Source organism: Glycine soja, chromosome 15 (genome assembly GCF_004193775.1).
Source record: "Glycine soja cultivar W05 chromosome 15, ASM419377v2, whole genome shotgun sequence".
Lineage (NCBI taxonomy): Eukaryota > Viridiplantae > Streptophyta > Magnoliopsida > Fabales > Fabaceae > Glycine > Glycine soja.
Genome location: NC_041016.1, coordinates 4,404,679 through 4,423,782, shown reverse-complemented (window position 1 = coordinate 4,423,782; position 19,104 = coordinate 4,404,679). Strand labels below are relative to the sequence as shown.

The window sequence follows — 19,104 nt, the reverse complement described above, 5'->3', positions numbered from 1 at the left end:
ATCCTACATTTAATAATAGCCAACCACAATATTATTCTAACTTAATAAAATGATTATTTATTCAAATACTGGAAGGTGAACTAACAAAAAGATTGGTATTTGGCTCTCCAAACAAAGTTGAACTGCAGACTCTCTAGTCTCTAGCTCTATATAAGACCAAGCACTATATCCTTCAGCCTCTCATCCAATACTCAAAGCAAATACATACCCTTTTCATATTTGCCAATTCCTCTTCTTCATTTTTGCAATTCATTGAGCTATGGCCTCAAGCAAATCATTGATCACAGCTTTCCTTCTTGCTCTGACCTTGTCAAGCATGAGCATGAGCCAAGCAACTCGCCATCTTATGCAAACAACTGCACCAAATTTGCCTAAAACAACATTGCCACCTTTGCCTTCACTTCCAACATTGCCTCAGGCCAATGTTCCACCTTTGCCTACAATCCCAACACTGCCACAACCATCTCTTCCTACCATTCCAACCGTTCCACAGGTGACTCTTCCACCACTTGCTGCCACTTCACTTCCAAACTTTCCCACCATCCCCTCCTTCCCCTTCTTCTCCCCACCACCTTCAGCCACCGCTCCCTGAATGAAGCTACTCTGCTTGTGTTTGATAGACACTCATCTTTGGAGTTTGATCCATACATTAGACGTGTGATGATGATATTATACATTGTTCGTTTACTGCTGAGGAATGTTTATTTTAATCTTTCATTTTCCTTTGTTATTCGATCTTGTATGCATAGGATTATTGTTTTTTCATCCCCCTCCTTCCTTCATGTACTTGGAGATCATCTATTGTTATACTTGTAATACACGTTATATAATAAACAATTCATATGTTACCTTTTATGAATACATGACATGACTTTCCTAAGTTTCTAAATTCCGATCGAGTTACTCCTTCCGCTGTCGATTATAAGCCACAAATGACATACTTCACACTTATTAAAATAAATGAATTAATTTTATGAAATTACGTGATTTTCAATTAAAAAAATAAATATTTTTTTAAATTATTTTTTATTGAAACTTGATATTAAGCATAAAAAAAGATTTTGATCTTATTAAATGAAGAATATTTTGAAGATAATTTTGTTAAATAAAGCCTAAGAAATTGAAATTTATTTATATTTGAGATAACAAGAATAAGTGAATTTTTGTTGATTATATTTGAGATTGAAGGAAAGGATTTAATACAAGGCTACCTAACATAATTTGACAAAATATAAGACAATTTAGGTTAACTTGATGGATATGGGTACTTGGATAAATATTTAAGAATCCATCCAGTTCATTGTTGTGGCATCAAGAATCCCATTGTCCATATTAAACCCAATTAAAAGAAAAATAAGAAAAAAAACAGCAAAAACAAAAAACAATGGAAGATGACAAGAAGTCGGTTCAAATAAAATTATTGCTTCTGATTAAGTTCCTCTCAACCCCCTTACAGTTGGACAGAATTTTAAAAAGCCAGCTTTTGGTTCCTAATTCTGGTCATTCTCATAATTGTTTCGAGAATGTTTGCTTATATTATGCAAGAAAGAGCATGGATCATAAAATTCATTGACGTAAAATATCTCACCATAAAATAATCTCTCAGAATAATTGCAAATTCGTTGCATCTCTAGTTCAACATTTACAGAAATAAGTTTCATGAAAATTTTGTTGCAATAACAGGCATCCCTATAACACAACAATAATTCACATCATCCTTATAACAATATGTTACGAACGCTACTATACTGCTGTACTACTGCTAAGGAAAGGAAAACTAATGGAGACAATTGTTCTGATATCCATTATTAATTCCACTTCTTTAGATATTTATAATACTTTCCTTCTAACAGAATATAATCTGTTATAACAGAAGTTGCTAACAGCCTGCTCAGCTAATTTGTGGAATTTCTATAACTGCCTAAGGTAGTGGATGCTGCAACCAACTAGTGCTTTATGCTTTGGCACTTCAGATGTACTCCTTGAAGGTAATTGGGCTTCTTTGTTATTCTCCTTGGCCTGTTAATGTGAGTGCTATCTGGTATGAGGCCTGTTGTGCTGTTATTGCTATCAGCATTGCTATCACAATAAGTCAGATTCAATTGTCCTTGTTCAAGCATTGTAAATTAAGACGTCAAAAAAGGCTGTGGAAAATGTATGCTTTATGTCTTGGCATTATGCAGGTGTGGAAGCTGCATTTTGGTTTCATTGAAAAATAATGAAATCATGTGTAATTGAATGTGAAAGGAAATGGATTTGATTGTTAAAGTATTGTGGCATAATGGCATAGATACCAAGTGCGGTAATATTGGTAGGCAGATCGTGATGGGGGATTATGGGAGGGGATGGGAGGATTTAATTTTCACGTATGCAGGGAGGTCATGAATTTGTAACAGGTGCAGGGTCACGGAGGAAGAGAGGTGGAGGAAAGCGAGTATGTGGAAATGAAATAAAATAATTTGTTTTAAAACGAAAATAAATTAAGATACATTTAAGGAAATCAATTAAAAAAAGGGAGAAGGTAGGTATATTTTATGAATTAAGGGAGGTATGCATATTATTTGCCAAGATAGAATGCTCAAAGTGGCAATTATTCAGGTGATCATTTCTTTCTTTTCTGTACTCTTTTAGAAACAAAACTTCAATAGTCAATACTCTTATATTATGGTACTTACTCCTTCGACAGAGAGGCCATTTAATTTAAGCATTGGGTCAGTAATTTTTTTAGCATATCTCTTTGATAACCTTTGCATTGCATATAGCCTAACTATGATTGAATGCTGTTCTAGTTTTGGTCTCAGGGTCTTGTTTGTATTGCTCATGGCGTTGCCAGTGGCATTGACCTACCATGCCCTCTTAGCAAAACAATGACAGAAGAGGTCATTGGTGTAAAACTAACAGTTTACAAAGTTATAGTATTGATCCATAGTCAGAAAAACGAATATATATATATATATATATATAACAAATTGCATAAGTAGAGAAAAACATTTAGAAATCGTCTTTTTTGGTTAATTAAAATTTCTTTTAATAAAATGTCCAAAAAAAAAAAATATAAATCCTCTTGAGAATTAATTTTCCTTCTTAAAATATTTCTTCCAAACACACCATATATATAGCTGAAAGATAGAACACACTTAAAATGCATGAAGTGGGTCACTTTTACACCAATATCTTACATATATTAATTGTAGTAAGAGAGAGTAAAGCCCTCCCAACATTTGATGGCTTTTAAAACCGACATCGTTGAGGTGTAACGATCCACACAAAAAACACCGTTCACTACTTAAAAAAAAAAACTTTCTATATCGGTTGTTTAGGTGAATTCCTCTTCTTCTAAGGTGCACTATAAAAGCTCAAGGGCAGGTCTTTGTCTCATCACCACGTATCCTCTTACACTATTCCAACCGTATACTAAAATTAATGGCCTCCTTCTGTGTGCTTCTCTTATCTTTCTTTTTCATTGTTTTGTCACTTTTTTCTATTGGCAATGTCCAAGCCAGTAGAAAACTTCTGGCACCAATATTGCCTGATTTGGGAAATTCTCTTCCTCGCGTGATTTTTCCTCCATTCCCACCAGTAACTGACTGGCCAGAGTATAGGTTGCCTCCGCCATTTATTCGCACACTTTCACCCTCTCACCTCCGATCCTGCAGCCACAACTTGCAACCCTTAAGTAGTTTATATGATCCGCAGCAGATACATGTTACTCATGTCCATGTTGTATTGCATGTATCTGCAATAAAAAAATAAATTAGGCTCACGCAAAAGCATTTCCTATCATATATGTTTATTTACTTCTTTGTTTTGTTACCCTTTGATTGAGTGTAATACGTCACGTAGCACCTAGTAATGGAGCATATTATATATGTCTTCCTTTAGCTTTTGAGCAAATGTATGTTGCGTCAAAGGATAATTTTTTTTTTTTCTTGTACTGGTGGATACTTGATATACTACTGCCATTAAGAGGATGATATATATATAACTTATTCTAAAAGTAATTATTTTGGAATTATTTTTATTCTGATTTTTTTTTATAAATTTAATGTTAAGATTAAATATTTATTATGATGATTAGATTTTCAGAAAATAAATGATGAGATTAAATAATAATTTAAAAAAAAATATTCTTGGAATAAATTAATTAATCTATGTATATATATTGTTTATTTTTTTTATGTGAGAGGATGTAAGTTTGAAGCTTTGTGTCAGTATTATTCTGTCGTTGAAATTAAAAATAGTGAAAAAGATAATTAAAAAGGGTTACGAAAATAAAGTCCTTCTAATTATATTGTGGTCAAAGCCAAATAAAGGCTGAAATAGTAGTAATACGTGTATGCCTAAAGTGTGACTGTGAAACGCCATTAGCTGTAAAGGGTGACGTCTGGCAGGCAGCTGAGGTAAACCCAGTTAGATTAACCAACTCAACTCTTGGGTATTCCCCGTTTTCCAACCCCAATTCTCTCTTTCTTTGATACATACAAAATCTGAATTGGTCATCCTACATTTGAATATTGGGGGCTATAACTTAATAGTAGCCAACCACAATATTATTCCAACTTAATAAAATGATTTATTCAAATACTGGAAGTTGAACTAACAAAAAGATTGGTATTTGGTTCTCCAAACAAAGTTGAACTGAAACCAACCAAAAGACTCTCTAGTCTCTGGCCCTATATAAGACCAAGTACTATGCTTCAGCCTCTCATCCAATTCTCAAAGCAAATACATACCATTTTCATTTTTGGAAATTGTTATTCTTCTTCATTCTTGCAATGGCCTCGAGCAAAGCATTGATCACAGCTTTCCTTTTTGTTCTGACCTTGTCAAGCATGAGCATGAGCCAAGCAGCTCGCCATCTTATGCAAACAACTGCACCAAATTTGCCGGGCATTCCCACTTTGCCTAAACCAACATTGCCACCTTTGCCTTCACTTCCAACACTGCCTCAGGGCAATGTTCCACCCTTGGCTACAATCCCAACACTGCCACAACCTACCCTACCATCTTTGCCTACCACTTTGCCTCCACTTCCCAGCAGCATCCCTACCATTCCTTCATTGCCCAACATTCCCTCAATCCCCACATTCACAATTCCAACCACTATGCCCTCCATTCCTTTCCTATCTCCACCACCTTCCACCTCTAGCCCTTAAAAATACCTTTAATTAATTCCTCTGACTTTGGTATCTCTGCCAAGTTGAATGCATGCAATAGATATGGCTTGATTCCTTAATTTCGCGTATGCGAGAGCATTGTATGGTGTTTTCCTTAAGTTTCTGTTGTTTGGTGTGAGAAAAACAGTGTATTTTCTTTTCAATTTATGAGTTGCTTGTTTTTGTTTGTACTTTTTATTATATTATAGATTGTGACTATGATTACACAGTTATACAATTATGAATTTATGATATGTCTCCTCCTTTTAAGCTCTTCCAACATCTTAATTATATTTACATCACCGAGATTATTTCACTTCAGCCCTTGGATTTTCACTTCTCAAATCTCAACGTTTAGCTTACATAGCTCAAGCAGTCTATACCACGTAATAAGAGTAAAGAAAGAAGTAATTAAATATAGCAAAACGAGGCACTGTGAACTGCTAATCATGAAATCTGGTGTTAATCTCATATAAGTGAGTTGTAACAACAATAATTATAGTTCCAGACTACTTGAACTTCCCTATACTAGCTAGTAATAACTTTGTGATATATAACTGTTTTAAACAGTAGAAAAAGGTTATAGACCAAAACTAACGTATTCTTAGCAACTTAAGCATAAGTGCTTCCTAGTGTACATTGGTATTAACAGAGAGGGTTCAGCCGTTCAGATCAAACAATATATACTACGTACAAGTTATGAACTTCACAAAACTCTCATCAATGAGAAACAGTTTCATACTAATTTTTGTAATAAGGGATCCAAATATTCGGAATAATCAGAAAATCTCGAACTATACAACAAGCAATAACTTTGTTATAACAAATTGTCACGAGGCAGGAGAAATGCTGAAGGCAAAATGCTTTGTGGCCACTGGAAACAAATTTCATTCATATTGTCATGAGTAGCAATAACAGAGTTAATACTAGTAATTTTTTTCTTACATAAACAGTAGACAAAGGGACTAGTAGCTAAATCTAAGTTTATTTGGCCCCACTTGAATTCAGTTTTGGTGGCTTAGTAACATCCAAATACACTTCAGGAGTAAATGTTACGTATGGTAACTATGGTATGGTGTACTTCAGTTTGAAAAGCGAATTAGCCATCTTGTTTTGAAGTAATTAATCCGACAACAAGAGCAGTTGATTTAAATGCTTACCCAATCCATTTTATTAAAGGGCAGCCTTTGCATGAAACATCCATCATTATAGATGTTTAGATACATGCAAATCTTACTGCCATGAGCAGAGATGCAATCTTGTGATTAGAAACTATGTCCAGGTTAGTTTAGATAAACTTCTCAATAAATATTGATAACAGTAGAAACTAGAAAATAGAAGATAAACTGAATATTTTTTAAGAGATAAATTTAACTTATAAACCTTAGCTAGTGGCGAGGGATTGGGATAGATATGAGAGGTCTTGGAATTTAATTCTGGTTCTTTCTATACTAAAATATATAAAATTAAAATAACTATTTTAAATGAGAGTATTTTAAGAATTATTATTTAACAAGAATGCTTTTAAGAATTTTTTTAATATTTTCTCTCTTTTAATCTATCCGTTCCACCTTAATTTTTAAAGAAATTATCAACAATAAAAAAAAAATCTTGTATCACAATATAAAATATTTATTATAAATCTAAATATAATTATATATTTAAACTTATAAGAAAAATAAATGAAATTATTTTAAGAAAAAACTCACTTTTAATTTCTTAATGGAGTAATATCTAAGAAAACATTGATTACTACTAGTAATTGCCAAAGGAGAAAGGCGTTGCTGTCTATAAATATAACAGTTAATCCATAAGAATTAAGAAGCACATGTCAGGTACATCAACCACATATTCTCTTACATGAATTGAAATGCATTTCTCTGCTCTAATAATGTGTACATTCATTATGGAGGCATTATCTTTAGCCAACAGCTCTGGGACCAAGTGAGTGATGGCCGTTTGGGCGGTGAACTGTAGGCAGTAGACACGACCTGTGAAGAAAGAAGGTGAAAGGTAAATAAACTCCAGAATGCAAAGCTAAATTTAGTTGCGGAATTTAAATTATAATTTTTCGCTAAGCCTTCAAAATCCTCCTTTAACTACTTTTAAGAGTTCTCTTAAATTGGAGAGTTGGGGGGAGAGAAAAAGTATATTTTAACTACGTTGGTTTTTAATGAGACTTTAATTTAACTAAGAAAAATTTATTTCAAACAATTATAAAAGTTGGAGACTAAAATCAAATAATTATAAATTTTGAGGAATAAAATTATACATGCAAAATCAAATAATCATATCAGCATGACATCATCGTGCAACTGATATGTCATTAGTCAATTCAACATTAGTAAATTTTATCTAATAGAAAAACTAAAATTAAATTATTACAATACTTAAGAGATTTAATTTATATGATTTCAACTTAGGGAATTAAAATTATATATTACAATATTTAACTTAATTGGTGCAATCGGCTGATGAACTCAAATCATACAATGATAATACCTAAAGGATAAAAAATATAATTAAGCCTAAAAAAATATTTTTAATTTTTTCCTATGTGACTTTCAAACTATTTAGCTAAAAATAGGAAAAAAATTATAAAAATATTAGGAATACGAGAAGAATAAATCTGATAATAACACTAGATTTATGATCTCGTTGCGTGTTCATTTTTATTTAGTATATATAAGACCTTTTACTTATATTATTTACTGAAAGTGCCACCCCAAAACAATCACTAGAATCTATCATGAAGAGTTAGGAGAGTTTTCAGTAATAGGTTACAAACAAATCACACAAGTAAACTTATACTCCATCCAATCCAAAATTAGGGACACTAAAGCCTATGAACTACATTGAATTTCATGTAAACTATAGTGTGAAATATCTATTACAGCCTGCTAATCTATGCTACAAAACCTAGCTGGCTACCTATTGTATGAACTCCCCTCTTAACCAAAGATACATTGAGTTTCAAAAATTGCTCCCCTCTTAAAAAAAAGAATTACTTCTACAAATGCACATCCAAGCCCTGCAAACAAAACCTAAACATGTTGTAAGTACTGGTTGTTGTCATTTATACGTTCATCAATTTGTTTATTCCTATCCACTATAGAATTTTTTTACAACTACTTACATTCTAGCAAGAAGTCCCTCCCCTCCCCCTCAAACAAGACATTTCACTAATAATCTGGGAAATAGCATCTTGATACAAATTTAACATCAAGAAAAAGATCGCTAAGTGAAAATATAAAACGACATTAAAATGCATGAAGTGGGAGGGGGACACTTTTGCATCTATATCAAGATACCGTTGTCAGAGTCCGAGAGTAATGCCCTCCCAACATTTGAAGCCATTTAAAACCGACGTGGATGAGGTGTAACGATCCACACATAAAACACCGTTCTTTAGGCGAATTCCTCTTCTTCTAAGGTGCACTATAAAAGCTCAAGGGCAGGTCCTTGTCTCATCACCACGAATCCCCTCAACTTTTCCCATACTTACTCATACTACTAAAATGGCCTCCTTCCGTGTGCTTCTCCTATCATTTTTCTTCATTGCTTTGTCACTTTTATCCATTGGCAATGTCCAAGCCAGTAGAAAACTTCTGGCACCCACATTGCCCAATATGAACAATTCTCCTCCTCGCGTGATTTTTCCTCCATTCCCACCAGTAACAGACTGGCCAGAGTATAGGTTGCCTTCACCCTTAATTCGCACACTTCCACCCTTCTCACCACCTTCCACAACTACCAATCCTTGAGTTGTTGCATTATTTGCTACAAGTATATATGCTCCACAGACCACAGTTGATTAATGTAGCGTAATCAATGTTGCTTAGCATGTATGTGCAGTAAAATAAAGGTTCACGCACAAGCTTTCAATTCCCATCATGTTTATTTACTTTGTTTGTTATCCTTTGATTGAGTGAAATATGCCATGTAGCACCATGTAATGGAGCATCATATGTTTCTCTTTGGCTTTTGAGCAAAATGTATGTTGCATTAAAGTATAATTTATTTTTCCTCTAAATTTTGAGCAAAAAAAAAACAAAAGCAGAGTCTATTATTCAGTAGTTTGTGGTTCCTATTATAAAATTTTGGCCAATGGCAACCAAGGAAAATGAATAGGGGTCAATCGTGAGTACTTAATCTGCACAATTCCATGCGCATTGAGCAATTAGGCATCCATAGTTAATCTATATATACCAAAACACCAACATGGTTAACATACGCCTCTAAAATATTGAAGATTTAGCCTGCATAAGCCTCAATCAAATTGTGGTTTCATCAATATTAAGTCATACATAGAAAGAAACTGACCTTACAGATCAATCAACAAAATTGAATCCATGAAAATTTTTGTTTTGAATACATCAGAAATTAAATTCAAATATCTTAGATGACTTTATATTTGGGGTCCGCAGTGACCAGGTGATAAGCTATAACCAAAGCAAAAATGAAGATGCCAAGAATGTTGGCAATGACTCCCAAGGCTTCATCATCAATCATATCTCTTACTTTCTGGACGAGATGAGAAAAAATAAAACCAAATAATTAAGCAACACAGATATCAAATGAATTGCATTATAATAATCAATGTAAACGAATTGAATTCTCCGTCATATTATACGAACAGATTCAAAAAAAGAAATATAAATTAGAAGTTATGAATGAGAGAGATTGACCTTGTTAGTCGAGGAACGAAGTTGTTTGTTGGGTCGGGAACACGCAGGGAGCGTTAAGCGTAGCCTCAACTCTTAAAAAAAGCAAGGGTGCGTTGACCTGGACTTTAAGGCAATATTTCAAACGCCGTTGTTCCTGTTCGAAGTTATAACGCTCATAAACTAAAAGGTTTGTGACGTTGCTGGAATTCGAGCCCTAGTCTCCACGGCCACAACGTGGAATTCTTACCACTAAACTACAGTCACATCTTGTCTGGAGAAATGAAACTTTTTAATTATCATAGAAATTAAGAGTAGGGGAAATGGGACCCCACGATCCTTTGCAAGGAAAGATAATTTTGTGTCGGTGGTATAACTATAAGATCACGGTTTAACTGTAACTGGGGACCATTATTCAAATTTTTAAATTAACCATATTAAATTGGTGATTTCTGAAGGATAGCTTTTATTTACAAGAACAAGAATGAATGAAAGTGGCGTTTATAACAATTCATATTCAGGTTCAAGGTTCACGTTCACACTTCTCTTGGAAAAACCGCTCAATCATTTTTCCAAAATAGAGAAGATTCAAAACTTGAGTAGATACCATATCATTTCACTGTGAACTTTTAATTTTATTTTTAATCTTTACAAAATTTATGAATTATAAGAATAAAAAAAAAATTAGTCGTTGGATCATGACTGCAAGATTAAATGTGTGAAATGTAACTGCAGAAATGCAGATCCATTTTTGTTTTCCATAGCAAAGATATCTCACTAGACCAATATTGATTCGTTTTGTATCCTGCAAAGTTTCACCAATGAAGGAACCAACGTACAGATGTCCTAAAAATGCGGGGACATGATTGACTTGATTCTCTTATTAAATACACTAATGAAATATTAGTAGAAGCTAAGATTCTTTTATTAATTATATTCTCTCGCTACAAATGCTTGGGTTCTTTGTTTGTGAGTTTCTGTCTATCTTGTTATTCATCATTGTTGTTGAAGAATATTATAAAAGTGGTGCCCATTATTCACATGACTAAATTATTCACACCCCATTACACACTTCATCACATAACGCAATCATGGAAAAGAGGCAAAGAAGTAAAGATAACAAGCCTTTTATTTATAAGCACTATCACATCATAAGCAATAGCACCACGGAAAAGGAGCACAAGCATGCATAACTCACGGCACGTGCAGTTCTCCTAAGGCGCAAATTCACACACAGAATAACAGAAACAAACCAAACACTGAAAATTAAACACAGTAGATAGAAGCGAACCAAGAAATAGTAAGTGGTAACAAACACTGCAGAGCACATCAGAGAAACACCAAGCTAATTAAAAGCTTCAATATTCAATTAATTATCCCCACCATTGGTGAACCGCAACTCCTTCATCCCTCACCCTTCCATACAAAGCCAAGCACTCCCAATAAGTTCTTTCGTTCTTCTTCATTGTCTTCCCCCTCTGCCACCACTCATTCTTACACTCTAAGAAGAGTTCATCCACCAACCTTATTGTCCTCGTCTTCATCATCTCCTCCACCACCCCTGCTTCTGCCTTCATCACAACGTACTCTTCCTCCTTCACATTCTTAGACAACCAAGCAGAAACGGCGAAATGGTCTTCCGGCACAACCGCGACGCTGTGAGTCTCAAACTTAGTATTCTTCTTGGGATAGTTCTCCTTAAACCATTGCATCACACCCTTGTTCTCCTCAGGCAATCCTACACCAATGAAGACTCTTCTTTTGTAACCTTCAAGAGAATCACCCACCAAGTCAGGTAAATACTTGATCTTGTTCAAGTACTTCCTTGATTTAACCAAAGCCTTTCTCGGAGGCTCCAAGAGAACATCTTCAAGACCCTTCAATGCCACACTCTTGGCCTCTGTCTTTGTCGCCAAAAGCTTCCTCTTTGGCGAAGAATCAGAATCTACCAACCTAACGGCTGGCCCAGTTTTCTTCAATGCAACAACAACAGCAGTTCCATATCGCTTAAGGGAAACAACTCTATAATTATTTTGTTCTTTGAAAGCAGAATTTGACGGTTTAGACCCCAACGGGAGAGCCACAATGCCATCAATTTTCAGAATGCGATCAATAAACTCAGCATCAATATCACCAGAGGTGAACACAAAATCATAAGACACATCAGCAAACAAGCTCTTACTTTCCCAATCAGAATCCATGACAACATCAATCTTTTCCCTGAAGACATTAGGAAGGGGAGAGTTCAGAACGAGTGCCTTATCGTTCTCTCTGAGGAGACCCTCATGAGCGAAATCATGTAGAATCGAATTCAATAGTCCCACATCGAGAGACCCAGATGCGGCTGCAGTTTCGACATTGGGAACAAAACTGGAAGAGAAATAGAATCCTTTGAGAACAGTTCCCAAGAAAGGCAAGGCAGCAAGAACCATGGCCACGAACAATGAGCGAGACAGAATGCGCAAAACAAGCGCATCGGGAATCCTGATAACGAGGAAACTTTCGGGGTTGAGAGCAGCAATTGTTCTTCCATCGTGCAAATGCTTATTCTTCATCGTGCTCCCCATCGATGATTAAATTAACCGAGCGAGATGAGATCCTATTGAGTAAAGTTGGAAGAGAAAAAACAAACAAAGCCAGCGATATAGGAAGGAGAGAATTTCAGCGACTGCAAAACCTGGCAGCGGTATGGTTTCCACCCACAAGAGCGACACGGTTGCTTCGTATTCTACACCACATCAGCATCAACTGTCTCATCCTTTCGACCTCCATTGTAAGGTTTTGGCAAACCCCGATCGGTGGTGGCGTTCACGTTTCACCCAATTGCTGTTGTCATCTGAAAATCAAGAGCGCCACCAGAACAAGGAAAAGGAGATGATGAGACAGTGGTGTACGAAGATGAAGAAAATATATGTGCGTGTGTGTGACTCTGAGAATGAATCACTGAGCAGAAAGCGGAATAAAAGTTGGTACTATTTATACAGGGTAGACAGAAACGGGGTAACGGAGGAGGAGGAGGAGGAGGAGGGTGTGAGGCGCAGAGGAGTTGTGCAATTTTACCACGAGTCAGTTACTATGTTTAGTATTTCGATATGATTGATGATTCCCGTGTGAGGGCAGTGTTTTACGTTAAAACTTCCAACACCGTCAACGTGCTTTGAGTTAAATTTAGGATTATTTATTTTAAGAATTCATTGATTAACTCTACAACTTTGGCATCAAACGTGTGGTTTAGCCGTAAATATAAGGAAAATTATCTAGAGGCTGGATACTTTTAGTTACCTTTGATGATCTTCATAATATTATTCGACATTTTGGGGATTTATATCTGAAAATCCGATGAAAGAAACTGATAATTATCTATGAATGATGATATATAAATATCTTTTTTATTTTTTTATTTATCTCTCTATTTCAACATAAATTTTATCATATTTATATTTTATTTTATTTTTTTATCTCTCTAATTATTAAATAATATAATGGGTGTTCATCTAACTTTTTTTCTTTTAGATTGATTGAAACATCTCGAAATCATGGGACAGGTGTGTGGAATGGCTTGGCTGCTGCTTTGTTGTGGGCCGTGTCATTCATTTTGAAGATAGAACTTGTCTGTATTTGTACTGTCTGTGTTTCCCCGATATGTAAATAATCATACCCCGTAACAAAAGAGATAAGGGGCACAAATAAAAAATTGGTACAGTTTTTTTTAATAACAAAAAAGTGTTTATTTGATTTGAAATAATAGTTTAGAAAGAGAGTAATGCATTTTTAAAGTTTCTATATTTTTACTCAAATGTGATCAACATCTCCACACTTTATATCAAAACACATGTTAATTTAGTCTTTTATCTCTAAAAATTTATCATATTGTAGAAAAAAAAATCATATCTTTAAAAAAAGTTAAAAAAGATTAATTTCACATATACTTTTTTTTTATAAAAAAAAATATTAACATAAATAATTGGACACTTAAGTCTTTTAATTAAAATCAACTAGTGGGCTAATATGAAGAACAAATTTAATGTTACTTTTAAGCTTTAGATAATATAACATGTCACAATTTGTCACTTATCATCAAATTGATGAACTAGTGTGACATTAGAGAAGAACCAATTTAAAAGAAGAGCAGCGGAGCTAAAGAGGGGAGAGGAGAGAGGAGAAGAGAAGCTAAAGAAAGAAAGGAGATGGGAGTGGAGAAGCAGTTGTTGAGGTCTGGCACCGGTCCGAAGCCAATTCCCGGTCAGAACGTAACCGTTCACTGCACTGGTTTCGGTGAGTTAGACTTAGTCATTCTCCCTTTCTAAACCCTAAATCTCTCTCTGAGCGTTCCTTATTAGGTGAGATCTAGCTGTTGTTTGATGTGCTTGTCGATTTTGTGAGCAGGGAAGAACGGTGACCTTTCTCAGAAATTCTGGAGGTTACCTACCTATATCATTTCTCTTCCTTTCCTTTCCTTTCCTTCTTTATTAATTAACTCTCCTTATCTTACACTTACTTACAGCACAAAGGATCCTGGCCAGAACCCATTCACTTTCAAAATCGGCCAAGGTTCTGTTATCAAAGGTATCTATGTATACCAATCCACTAATAATACTTACCATTTTCACTCTCTTCCTCTTGCTTTTACATACATAATACTATTGATTTGTATAAGAGTTTGTATCTTGATTCACATGTGTAGACACCTAATATCTTTTTCCCATTTTGATTTATTTTCCCACTGTAGGATGGGATGAAGGTGTGCTTGGCATGCAAATTGGTGAAGTTGCTCGTCTCCGGGTAATATTTCTATGCTCTTACTTCTTGTTCTCACTTGAAAACTATTGCATACATTATGACATTATCTCCTATAAATCTTACTTTTTCTCTCATTACGAAACTTGTAGCTATTAACTAAGTACTAGCTATTCTTTGATTTTGATGTTACTTGTTCTCACTTTAATCATTGTGAATATTATGCGATCCATCTTGTTTTTCCCTTGGTTCTGAAACTTTTCGCTATATATAAAGATGGTCAAAATATCCTAGTGTCTTAGAATCTTTGTCATGGCTCAGATTGTCACTTGTTGGAAAATCCTTGATGTCTATTTTCAACGCAACATATATATGCTTTCATGTGCATAATTCAATTTCTTTTTTCTGACATTATATCCAACTGAGTGTTCTTGGTAGAGGTGACATTACAAAATTAGCCTTACCATATGTTGAACTTTCCTGGGAAAGGGAATCCATTTAAGGTTGTTGGTCCCAAATTCATTGTATTTCCTTGATTCTTAGCTCTTGGTTTGTTTGTTACTTTCTTCTTAAGTGGAAGGTTATTAAATTGAATAGACCCTGTTGTTCATATTGTTGATAATCTTGCAGTGCTCTCCGGATTATGCTTATGGTGCTGGTGGCTTTCCTGCTTGGGGAATACGGCCCAACTCTGTCTTGGAATTTGAAATCGAAGTCTTAAGTGCGCAATGAAAACCTTGGTAGTCTGTCTCTGTCCTAAAGAATAAAATTCTTCCATTTTCATGGACTTGTACAATGGTATCCCCACATTGTGACTTGTGGGTGATATCTACAGTGGTTGAGTTGTCCAAGTGAAATACTAAATAACTTTCTGAATGATCTCAAACTCTCTAATATTATATTGGGTAGCCTTTACTTTCTTCCCCATTTCTTTGCAAATTAATACTACTATTATCTAGCAATGCATCACCTTAGGTTCTGCTTCCAAGTGAAGGGCTATAGATGTTTTTGTTTATCATAAAGAATCTAGTCCTTGACCATTCACCCCAAGTTTATAATTGTGACATCACATTTCGTATAGATTGATACCAGACTTTGCTATTGCTAATAATAATAGCGTTATTGCCACCACGATTTGCTTCTGTTGATAGAGCTGTTGCTACAAGCCAAGCTTTGTGCTAGTTGCAAGGTAATAGCGCCCTATTTTCATGCCGCTTGTGTGATTTTCTATGTCATCTCTGAGCCCACCGACGACAGCCTCGAACCTGGGTCTTTGTTTTTTTTTTTTCTCGGAGGATACTTCTTACTTGAGTTATTCCCTTCGTCCTCTAAAAAAAAAGTTATTCCCCTCGTCTGCTTCAAACAAAGCTTCAATTTCTCAACCCATGTATTAGGATGGACTAGCAAAATTTCTCAACTTGAAAGTATGTAGCTTGTAAATTTGTAATGGACCAACCCAAATGAACCGGACAGACTCGAATTGTAAGCTCTACGCATGGTAAGCGCTTGTGTTAATCCCAAGGACCAAACCATAAACTAATTCAATAACAATATTTGTATTACTTTTACATCGATTTTAAAGGCAAATGTCATTTGAACCTCCTTTTTACTATTATACCCCAACATTACTTTTTCCTTTTATTTTATATGCCCTCATTTTTTTTCTTCCTCCTATAGAATTCTCTTTACCCATTTTCTTTTAGAAAAAATGCACCCCCTCTCTACCCATTATTGCCCTAAAGCAACTAAGGCTTTTGGAGAACGTCATACAAATTCAACTTCACTTGGATACAGATTAGGTTCTGAAACCCACTTCTAGCCAAAATCGGCATCAATTTCTCACCATCACAATTTCACAAATTAAAATTATTAATTTACTTACATTAAACCCTTTTTACCTTAATTGAATTTCTTAATTATGTGGTAGGCTTCCCTCAACTAAGAAAAACTTGAACCTACGAATCTTCTGTTATCCACACCAAAGCGACAATCACCATGACACAAACACATGAAGAAAACACTACCATGCACCAAAAACAAGGATATTTTTGTAGCACTCTAGAATGATCGAAGATTCTAAACGTCTCCTAATCCAAATAAAGGTAGTGCCTAGAGGAGGTGTTTAGAGTGCTGCTAGGTGCACCCAGCACTGACCACAAAAAGACAAAAATATCCCTTACGGATCAAGTTGATCCGTAAGTTAATTTTTAAGACTTACGGATCAACTTGATCCGTAAGTCTTTTACGGATCAACTTGATTCATAAGGGGAGAAATTAGCAGGGACAATTTTTCCATTTTTAAAGAATGCTGGGTGCACCTAGCAACACTCAGGTGTTTATCTTGAAAAAAACCAGGTAAAAGTTTCTCTTGAATGCCCAAAGATTCTAAACAACGTCTCCTAATTCAAATAAAGATAATGTCTAGAGAAGGGGGTGTCTATGTAGAAGAAAAACAAGTAAAGGTTGTATTTGAGGAAGAATAAGACTCTAAGCAATCTCCTAATCCAAATAAAGGTAGTGTTTAGAGAAGGGAGTGTTTATCTTGGAAAAAAAAACAGTAAAGGTTATATTAGAGGAAGAAAAAGATAATGGTAATTTAAGAAGAAAAGTAGAGTATAGTAGTAAATAAGGTGCAAATAGCAACAACCTTTTCAAAAAGCAATTGTTTCATTTAATGTCCTTAACTAGGCCTATACAAAGTAACAATAATTCCAATGCACCTTACAAATTGCTTCCTACACCTTTTTTAGATTCCAGAAAGGCTAACTTATATTTTGAATTAATGACGTCTTTTACATTCTGGAAAAACTAATCCATCCAGAATGTAAAATTACATTCTCGGTTAGCCTTTTCAGAGTGTAAAATTATATTTCGGATTAACCTTTTCAGAACGTAAAAAAGTCGCAAGAAACAACTACCTAGAAGATGTTTTGTGAATCTGGCTATTAGGATGTGCCAATGTCAGTCCCATGATCTTGCAGTAGTAGCGAAAACAGACCCATGAATCAACAATTCCATGTATGCAATTGCTTCTTGATAAGCATACTGACTCTCCTTTATGGAGGCTCGAGGATAAAAAGACAAATGCTACCCAGGTAGAAAAAACTCTTAAATCTACATGTTGACCTTAACTCTTGTGCTTAGACTCAACATCATATAAATTTGAGTTGTATAATAATAAAGCAAGAAATAATAAAAAAATCATCAAGATTTTTTTAATTTTTTTTTTTTTTGCAAATAAGCAAGGTAAAGAAGTGAAGAGAATTTTATGTGTAAGTATCATTACCTAAACCAATTTTATCTGTTAGAATCTTTTAAAATTTTACTTCAAGCAAAAGTAAAATTAGTATGTATAAAAATGTATTAGTTTGTGGCATGTTTTTATTGGTGTTTCAGAGACTGTCAATTAAGATTTTACCATAGGGAATTCCCCAAACCTATTTTATGTGTAAGAATGCCCTTGTGATGCGCTATTTTTGTGGTAGTAGCAGAATAAAGGTTAAACAAGCAGACATTTGGTCCTTGACCAATTATGACATTAATCTTTAAGAGTAATGTCGGGTAAAGTCCTCAAAGTGGTGACTCCAATATTAAAACCTTGACATTATATATAAAGTTTACTAGAAATCGCAATTTACTTTCAACGTGATTAACTATTTTTGTAAAACTTGCATACATATACACACTCAGAAGCACAAGAAAATTCAAAATACAATAGATAAAAAAAAGAAGATAAAAGTTTGCATGTTTTGAACGAAGAAGTGAGTTATTTCTAGTTTTGGAACCATGAATTAGACTATTAACTACTATAATATTCAAATGAGAGAAAACATTTCAAATTGTCAACGCTGCATTCCCATCACTAGACCTTCCAAATTTTAATGGTGAAAAGATGTTATATCTACCAATACAATGATGATCAAACTATCATGAATGCTTTTCAACAGTCTAATTTTGCATTGTAAATCATTTCCAATATTCCAACCACCAATACTGCTAAAGTTGCATTCAAGCAGTGCATTTCAGAACAAAGATCTTGTAACCGCGTTTTAGATAATAGTAATTTGGCATTTTGCTCACAAAATCTATTTAGTCGGCCAACTACTATTAGTGCCTCTGATAAAGCTCACTGAAAAAACATTTGCTGGGGAAAATGTTGTGGAGCCTGAAGATATGCATTTTTTTGCCTTTGCCTTTAAAATGAGATAAAAATCAGAAAGCAATCAATTTCATGTATGTTCTTTAATTATAAAGTTTAAATGAATCCCTGAATTCTAGCATCCAATCTCTGAAATCCAACCGCACTTTGGTGTAGCTGTAACCGAAAGGGAAGACCTCATGATAGATTTTTGGTATTTGGTGCTTGTGCCCTCCACTCCAAGCAAAATGGTATAGCACCATGCATATAATTTACAATATTATACATGAATTATTGGATGATATTGCCCCTTTTATAAATTTCGAGTCTTTCTTCTCCTTCTTTTGGCTTTTCATCAAATGCACGGGTGTAATATATTAGATTGGATGATTGTTGTTAGTGGGCTAAA

At 34.6% G+C, this 19,104-nt stretch overlaps 5 protein-coding genes across 5 annotated transcripts; 3 read left to right on the top strand and 2 right to left on the bottom strand.

Annotated features, from left to right (window-relative positions):
* Positions 1–165: 165 nt before the first annotated feature.
* Positions 166–861, top strand: LOC114386378 (protein PELPK2-like). The gene has a single exon (XM_028346380.1). The coding sequence runs from the start codon at positions 260–262 to the stop codon at positions 590–592; it is 333 nt and encodes a 110-aa protein (XP_028202181.1). The 5' UTR covers positions 166–259; the 3' UTR covers positions 593–861.
* A 3,848-nt stretch (positions 862–4,709) lies between these two features.
* On the top strand, positions 4,710–5,389 carry LOC114386376 (protein PELPK1-like). Its single transcript, XM_028346378.1, has one exon. It carries the CDS (start codon positions 4,776–4,778, stop codon positions 5,154–5,156), a length of 381 nt encoding a protein of 126 aa, XP_028202179.1. The 5' UTR covers positions 4,710–4,775; the 3' UTR covers positions 5,157–5,389.
* A 4,033-nt stretch (positions 5,390–9,422) lies between these two features.
* On the bottom strand, positions 9,423–10,105 carry LOC114386350 (dolichyl-diphosphooligosaccharide--protein glycosyltransferase subunit 4A-like). Its single transcript, XM_028346347.1, has 2 exons — positions 9,845–10,105; positions 9,423–9,680 (listed from the first exon to the last, which is right to left on the bottom strand). Exon 2 carries the CDS (start codon positions 9,666–9,668, stop codon positions 9,555–9,557), a length of 114 nt encoding a protein of 37 aa, XP_028202148.1. The 5' UTR covers positions 9,669–9,680; positions 9,845–10,105; the 3' UTR covers positions 9,423–9,554.
* An 826-nt stretch (positions 10,106–10,931) lies between these two features.
* On the bottom strand, positions 10,932–12,972 carry LOC114388376. The gene is made up of 2 exons (XM_028348823.1): positions 12,803–12,972; positions 10,932–12,656 (listed from the first exon to the last, which is right to left on the bottom strand). The coding sequence occupies exon 2, from the start codon at positions 12,385–12,387 to the stop codon at positions 11,194–11,196; it is 1,194 nt and encodes a 397-aa protein (XP_028204624.1). The 5' UTR covers positions 12,388–12,656; positions 12,803–12,972; the 3' UTR covers positions 10,932–11,193.
* A 937-nt stretch (positions 12,973–13,909) lies between these two features.
* On the top strand, positions 13,910–15,484 carry LOC114385771 (peptidyl-prolyl cis-trans isomerase FKBP12). The gene is made up of 5 exons (XM_028345835.1): positions 13,910–14,095; positions 14,207–14,240; positions 14,325–14,386; positions 14,550–14,602; positions 15,188–15,484. The coding sequence occupies exons 1-5, from the start codon at positions 14,008–14,010 to the stop codon at positions 15,287–15,289; spliced, it is 339 nt and encodes a 112-aa protein (XP_028201636.1). The 5' UTR covers positions 13,910–14,007; the 3' UTR covers positions 15,290–15,484.
* Positions 15,485–19,104: the final 3,620 nt, after the last annotated feature.

Bases quoted from the DNA above. Each gene is read 5' to 3' on its own strand.
- LOC114386378 (XM_028346380.1), top strand. From the start codon at position 260: ATGGCCTCAAGCAAATCATTGATCACAGCTTTCCTTCTTGCTCTGACC.
- LOC114386376 (XM_028346378.1), top strand. From the start codon at position 4,776: ATGGCCTCGAGCAAAGCATTGATCACAGCTTTCCTTTTTGTTCTGACC.
- LOC114386350 (XM_028346347.1), bottom strand. From the start codon at position 9,668: ATGATTGATGATGAAGCCTTGGGAGTCATTGCCAACATTCTTGGCATC.
- LOC114388376 (XM_028348823.1), bottom strand. From the start codon at position 12,387: ATGGGGAGCACGATGAAGAATAAGCATTTGCACGATGGAAGAACAATT.
- LOC114385771 (XM_028345835.1), top strand. From the start codon at position 14,008: ATGGGAGTGGAGAAGCAGTTGTTGAGGTCTGGCACCGGTCCGAAGCCA. The intron at 14,241-14,324 runs GTTACCTACCTA...ACTTACTTACAG, and splicing joins CTTTCTCAGAAATTCTGGAG to CACAAAGGATCCTGGCCAGA. The intron at 14,603-15,187 runs GTAATATTTCTA...ATAATCTTGCAG, and splicing joins GTGAAGTTGCTCGTCTCCGG to TGCTCTCCGGATTATGCTTA.